General features: G+C 53.6%; 1 protein-coding gene across 1 annotated transcript in view; it reads left to right on the forward strand.

Annotated features, from left to right (window-relative positions):
• Window positions 1-7,353, forward strand: part of CUX1 (cut like homeobox 1) — a 355,101-nt gene that overhangs the window by 266,690 nt on the left and 81,058 nt on the right. The window contains exon 11 of the mRNA XM_077777955.1: window positions 4,226-4,414. Within this exon, the coding sequence (XP_077634081.1) occupies window positions 4,226-4,414 (189 nt within the window). The remainder of the gene's footprint in view (window positions 1-4,225; window positions 4,415-7,353) is intronic.

Below are 7,353 nucleotides of genomic sequence, written 5' to 3' on the forward strand. Positions count from 1 at the left end.
GTTCCCAGCAGCTCCAGCCCCAGCCGGTCAGGGAGCAAACATAGGAAACTGGGCCAGCGGGAAAATATCTGTTGGGCTTGGCTGGCAGGACTCGGCAGAGAAGCATTGGAGTCTATCGATGTAGCAAAAGCCAAAACCGATCCGTTGGGTGTCTTAAACAGAATCGCCCGTTCTAGAAGGTGAGCCGCCTCTCGGCGCGTTCTTGCTCTGCGTTAGGGGCCTCGCCGGGGCTTTATATGATTGTCTCATCTATGCCTTGAGACACCACAGTCATTAGAGGTAGGTTTTATTATCCTCGTTTTACAAGCAAGGAAACGGGCTCAGAGGAGTTCAGTGATTTACCCAAGGTCACAGAGCTAGAAGATGGCCAAGCAGGAATTCGATCCCAAGCCGTCCTGCTCCATAAAGCGTTCGGTTCCCCCCACATCGAGCTGCTCTCCGTCATGTGTGTTGAATGAGATGGAACATATTCAAGACGGGTCCTTTGCCAAGTCTTTCTAGACCAGTATTAGTTCAGGGCTCTGGGGCACCACACCAGACCACCCCTTGACCCTAAACAAACCGTAATAGTAGGAACCACACCCATCTATCAGGTGAACCTCCCAGGTGAATCCACCAGATGGAATCGGCCTACTTTTGGCCACTTGCTGCTGGCAGAAATACAGCAGATCAGTAGGAAAGAGGAGTACAGCCGAGGTCCCCATGGCCTCATCTTCCCCTGCTGGGGTAAATCTGAGTAAGGTATTATTAGCCCAGGTGCAGGCATCAGCCTCTGAGTCTGGGGTCCTAGGCGCACTGTCTGTTTCCCAGTTGGATTTTCCCTGTCTCGCATAGGCTCTGATAACCCGTTCCTATTTGATATGGAAATGACCTCCAGATAAAAGAGCTCATTATGTCACTTATCAAGGACTCAGACTCAGACACACACAGAGGGGAGGTGAACAGGGTTCAAAGGGACATAACTCCGTGGGGTCCTCCACCAGTAGCTTCTGCTTTTATGTTCTTTTTTCCCTTTGGATTGTCCTCATCTTAAGGCCTTCCTTTTCTTTTTACAATTGTTGGCGGGGGGGGGATTACGTTTATTTATTTTGAGAGAGACAGAGACCGCATGAGTGGCGGGGGAGAGCAGAGAGAGAGAATCCCAAGCAGGCTCCATGCTGCCAGCACAGAGCCTGACGCAGGGCTCGAACTCCCAAAACTGAGACCATGACCTTGAGCCTAAATCAAGAGTCGGGACACTTACTGACTAAACCACCCAGGCACCTCCTTTTTATAATGTTTATTTTATTTTTTTAATGTTTACTTTTGAGAGAAAGGGAGTGCAAGTGGAGGAGGGGCGGAGAGAGAAGGGGGCAGATGATCTGAAGCGGGCTCTGAGCTGTCAGCACAAGACCCGATGTGGGGCTCAAACTCAAAAACCGCAGATCAGGACCTGAGCCAAAGTCAGACATTGAACCGACTGAGCCACCCAGGTGCCCCTACAGTGGTTTTAGACTCTACAGAGTATTTGCACGCATCCTCTCTGGCTCCTGAGCCGCCAGAGCCCCCACCCCCACGACCTGGCACCCATGAAGAGTGTAGGACCCCCTCTGGGGGCCTGGCTGTGGTGCCCACCCGGGCCTCTTGTCAGACTTGGAGAAGGCAGTCTCTCTTCCTTCCTTGAGCAGCTTGTCCAAGCCAGGGTCCTGACCCTGAACCCCGTGAGACTCACCAGGGAGTCCCTGGGTCCCTACCCCACATCCCCTGAGCCTCTGTCTCCAGGGTTGAGCCCAGGGCCCATACATTTGCTGAAGCCCCTGGGTGAGTCGGGTGCAGCTGAATTGAGGCCCAGACAGACATAAGGGAGCCGGCCGTGTGGCCTTCTGTGATCGTCTCCTGGGCCCTTGTCTGCTTCTTCCTTATCGCCCGTGCGTCTTCACCACAGGGCAGCCAGGAGGTGAGCCACGTTTGGGCCTCGAATAGAACGAGCTTCTCTGTCTTACTTCCAAGGTCTTACTGCTTTTGGGTGGATGATCTCATCTCATTCTGCTTATGTAAGACACAAATGGCTCTGGCTGTGTTACGCATGTGGAATCTGGCCTGGGTGCCTGAGATGTAGTTGATGTGCCCAAGGTCACACAGCCAGCTTGTGGCCAGGCCAGACTAGGCCCCTGGCATTGAGCAGAAGGCCCCCTGGAACTGCCTGCCCCCAAGTCCCCATCCTGAGTCCAGATTCAGCACTGAGAGCTGCTGTTTTTACACATATCATGTGAACCACTTATCCCTGGTCTATGAACTTGCCCTTGCCCATCTAAAACCCCAGATCCCGCCATTCGGCTTGTTTTACCGACTCTCCCTGAGAGCACTTGAAACCGTTATCATGGCTGGCATCCCTCAGGTTGGAAAATTGATTGATAAATGAGATACTGTGGCCTAATCTTTACCACCGTGAGTCTGACCTCCCCGGATATCCCTCCCATCACGTCCCCTCCCTGCTCCCTCAAGCCCGCCACCACAACGTGCCTCTGGCTGCCCTTCCAAACAGTCGGTCACCAGCAGGTAGCAAAGGGCTCAGTCCTTTTCGAGGTGGTCTTGGCATCACTCCCCTCCATGCCCTGTCTCTGCTCTCCCCACCCTCCTTGCCCTCCTGTGATGCCCCCACCCTGAAACGGAGCCCCTCTTCCTTGTGACAACTCCTGGCAGCCCTGCCACCCCCTTCTGTCCGTCTCATGGCTCCCGGGTGCTTCTGTCACTGGTGTCTCAGGCACTGCCAGGAGGACTCGTCTCAAGTCCCCATGGCTCCTCGTTGGCTGGGGTGGTGCTTCCCAAACTCTGTGGCCAAGGACGGGTTTCGTTCGCTTGTTCCTTCCCGATCCGCGGCAGACCGAAGGCCTTGTGAAAGACCGTGTCACCGCAATGCCGAATACAAGCTTCTAAGTGCTCACTCTGCACGTCTCTGCGCGTGTCCCCATATCAGCAACAGCCTGTGCGCTGGCACCGGGCCACGGAGTACACTCTGAACAGAGCTGATCTGGACAGCGCACGCCTTTTATAAATAAGCCGGGAGGACGCCCGCTAGGGCCACGTGCACGCCGGCCAGAAGTCAGGGGAATGAGGAACCCACTTCACAATACAGTACAAACCCAAGCAACAGAAAAGAGTCACTCCTTTATACACAGAACTTTACGTTCTTAAATGATAAAGTCCTTAATTTCCGGGGGGGAGGTATGAAAAATTATTTCCCTGATGTCGGGCCGTCCCCCAGCATGAGAATTCTGTGGCCAGCGCAGCATGCGTGGGATGGACTGCCTGCACCTGCCAGCTGGGGCCGTAGCTGCCAGTGTTTTCTGTCCCATGAAGCGGGGGCGCCTGGGGGGCTCGGTCAATGGAGTGTCTGACTCTCGGTTTCAGTTCAGGTCATGATCTCACGGCTCGTGAGTCTGGAGCCCCGTGTCAGGCTCTGTGCTGACAGAACAGAGCCTGCTTGGGAGTCTCTCTCTCCCTCTCTGCCCCTCCCCTGCTCATGCCCCCAGCACACAGCAGGACCCTTTCTGTCACCTTCTTCAGATCTTTGCACAGCCATCACTGTGTCAGTGGGGCTTTTCCTGACAATCTTAATAAGATCCCACTGCCTGGGTGGTTCAATTGGTTAAGCATCTGACCTTTGATTTCGGCTCAGGTGATGGTCTCACCGTTCATGCGGTCAAGCCCCATGTCAGCTCTGTGCTGTTGGTGCGGGGCCTGCTTGGGATTTTCTCTCTCTGCCCCTCCCCCACTTGCGTGTGCTTGCTCTCTCTCTCAAAAATAAATACTTTAAAAAAATACAAATCCATAAAACCCCACCACCTCGCCCAAGTCTGACCCCGTGCCCCTCCCCGACTTCAGCTTCTTGGTGGCCTAGTTCCAATGCTCTTTATGCTACTGACCAACGTACCTGGTGCGTCTCACAGGCCCGGCCTCCTCCCACTGACTAGATGCTCAGGAACAACAGGGACCGTCGTCCTTGTGCTTACCGTTTGCACCTGGTTCCTGGAGGGCACCCAGTAAATCCTTGTCCTCGCCCGAATCCAGCCGCGGTTGCCGTGTGCACAGGAAGGTGGTGCAGGGAGGGCGTTGGGTCCACCCTCGCGGGGCAGGCGGTCGCGGCTCACCCCGAGCTCACCGTCCACCGCCCTCGGCCTGGGTGTCGTTGCCCACACCCTGCCCGAAGCCCGGGCGGCTCTGTCACGTGCTTTCTCCCCTGCAGGAGCAGGCCATAGAGGTGCTGACCCGCTCCAGCCTGGAAGTGGAGTTGGCCGCCAAAGAGCGGGAGATCGCCCAGCTGGTGGAGGACGTGCAGCGGCTTCAGGCCAGCCTCACGAAGCTGCGTGAGAACTCGGCCAGCCAGATCTCCCAGCTCGAGCAGCAGCTGAGTGCCAAGAACAGCACGCTCAAAGTAAGGGCGCCGGGGGCCGCGGGCCGGGGGAGGGCCACCCCTGCGCGCGCATGTGCCACCCCTGCCTTCCTCCGCACCCGGCCCTGGAGGGAGTCCGGGGCCAGCTGGCTCCCCACTGACACCCACAGCCCTCCAGCGGGTCGCCTCTGTCCCCGGCCTCGGGGACATGTGCTGAGAGTGTGTGGTGACCGTGGCGAGAGCCCTCATCCCAGAAGCCGCCTCCTTCGCCCCGCTGTGGCTGTCACATAAGTAGATCTCATGTTTGCGATCTGCGTGGGTAATGGATGGAATTCATTCTCCGCTAAAGAGCCAGAGTGACCTCTTGGGCTCTCCTCAGTCTCAACTCCAATCATCAAGCAGAGTTTTTCCTCTGGTGAGAACAGCGAGGTTCCCCTGGACACATCTGTCCGAAGCCTGGATGCACCGGGGCCATCAGATCTTTCTGGAAAGCATCTTGTCTGGAACTGACCGCAAGTAGGGAAACCTTGAACCTCCACAAGGGAGCTAGACGCAGGGTCCTCGAGCCGAAGACAGGGAGAGTGCCTTTGAACCCTTCCCAGCTCTTGCCTGAACGGCACTGCCCTCAACGGGCCATCCCCTGCAGGCAGCGCTTGGGAGAAGGCCCCGTCCCCAGTGCCCAGCCACTGCCACGCTTCCCAAGCTGGGTTGTCAGGCCACCATTTTACACACTGGCCGGTGAAGGGTTCAGGCAGTTGCCAAGGGCCAAGGTCGCAGACTGTCTGCACAGACGTGCCCTTCATCCAGCTCTGCTCACCTTTTGGTACATTGTTTAAAAATACTTAAATACTTGATTTAAGCTATTTCCAGCCTGTTGCAGTTAGCGTACCATGAAGGTAATCCTTGCACCCTAGATTTCTGGTGCACCAGGACCACAGGGCCTCCTTGGAGGTGTCTTATTGACAATAGGTGACAGGACTAGTGACGTGTGGCCCCCGCTCCGCCGTGCCTCCCCTGCCTGCGCGACGCCCTCCGGGGCCTTCTGTCCTGCCCCACTTTGTGCGCAGAGCGCCCGAGTGACAGCCGAGCACAGCCATCCATAAATAAATGCAGCGCATCCAGAGGAGTTAGGAAAAAAACATCAGGGAAACTTTCTCTTGTATAAAGTACTTCCAGAATATAGTTAGGCCCATTTGGAGTTTTTTTTTTTTAATACTGACATTATCCTTCCGGCGCATGACCCTGTCTCTGAGCTAGAGCTGAGTTTCCAGCAGGTCTGTGCTCCCGGCAGCCTGCTGGCCTGACCTCGCTGGCTCAGGGCACCCACCGTCCGAGAAACCGCCGGGTGCCTGGGCCCCTCGGGAGAGCCAGTCCTGCCGACTTTGGGGAGAAGGTTGAGACCCGGTCACATTTGTCATCAGCCCTGTGACATTGATTTCTTCTGAGTTTCTTACTCTCCCATCAGCCTGCCCAGTGAGCACCAGCACTCATTTTTTACTTCTGTATTAAATCTAATTTTCTCATGTTATAGCCACTTCTGACCCCAGCAGTGGCATTATTATTAGATAATTTGCCTTTCTATCCTTTGTTACCATTAAGGGGTCTGACTCCAATACAGTCCTGCATCTGACTATGAGAAGAAGGCTATAGACCTTACATTTTTTATTATAGAGCAATTTCTTTTAAATCAGTTAAGGTTTTAATGTTTGCCTTCTCAAAAAAAAAAAATGAAATGCAGTTTCACAAATTAATGTTCTTTACCCGTATCTTGGGGGAATTCTTTAATACGGTGCAGTTAATGAAACAATTTGGCAATACTTCTTCCAAAATTACCGCTCCCTTATCTTCATCTGATCTAATAATCAAAACAGATCCTCTACTAACAAGACTTCTCTGATTCTAATTATCTTAACCCCTTGTCACCAGGAGTGAAGATCTCCCCAATATCGAACCCACACACAGAAGGCGTGAGCCTCCCCAAAACAAGTGCCTCTCCCTCCCCCCACCCAAAGGAGTGAGGTTCATTGAACGAGATACCTTCCCAGGGCTTTTTTTTTTTCCTAATGTGTATAATTTATAGTCTCAAATCTAAACTAAACAGCAATACAATTATTAGGAAAATATGAATGAGACCTGTCAAATGGGCCTTCTGCTGCTTTCTTGCAATGGGGGGGAGGGGGAAGAGGAGGGCTTCTGACCCAGCATCAGTAGAGCAGTAGCTTCTCAGAAGCAGCCAGGAGCTGCACCTGAACTTCCCCTGGGGCTTTCCTTTCCTCCCCCTCCCCCTCCCTCTCCCACCCCAACCAGCCCCTTCCTTCTTGGGCCATGTCGTTTGGCTCTTCTCGGGGTTTCTCGAGCAGTACACAGTGGCACACCCTGAAATGGATGTACCTGGGGACTCCCCGGTTTGCTCTCTCTGACACCTTGAAGCTCTCCATCTCTTGCCACCAGTATTTCCTCCCTTCGCCTAAACAGTCGATTGGCAACTCCATGAGGGTAGATTGACAGGTGGATGTTTTCCAGTCTCTCTCCCCCCACCCCACTCCCCCAGGTTCTACTTTCTCAAGCCAAGTTCACCCTAAACACATCGCTATCCACACAGAGTGGTGCACCCTCTAACCTTTAAATAGACACCGAAATGCACTCAGAAGTGGGCGATGGTTCTTCCTGTCTAATCTGACAAGTGCTCAAGCACTGCGCCTCTTGCGCAGGGTAATTCTGTATTTGTAATTAATGAAATAACCCAACTGCCATTACAAGCCTGCTATTTTTGATAACTCTATTCTGTGGTCGGTTGGAGCTCTTCAATACGGAGGCAGGATAATTAGGCAGTCACCTGCACCGTACATGCTAAAGCACAGAAAATAATGCTCCAATAAATAGCTTCCATTTAAAATGGCTATTTATAAGAAAGGCTAGCTAAAAGAATGCCAGCCTCCCAGGAGGAGAAATTATATTTTCTAAAGATGGGTACTTCCCAC

This window comes from Crocuta crocuta, unplaced genomic scaffold (assembly GCF_008692635.1).
Source record: "Crocuta crocuta isolate KB4526 unplaced genomic scaffold, BGI_CrCroc_1.0 scaffold217, whole genome shotgun sequence".
NCBI classification, from domain to species: Eukaryota; Metazoa; Chordata; class Mammalia; order Carnivora; family Hyaenidae; genus Crocuta; species Crocuta crocuta.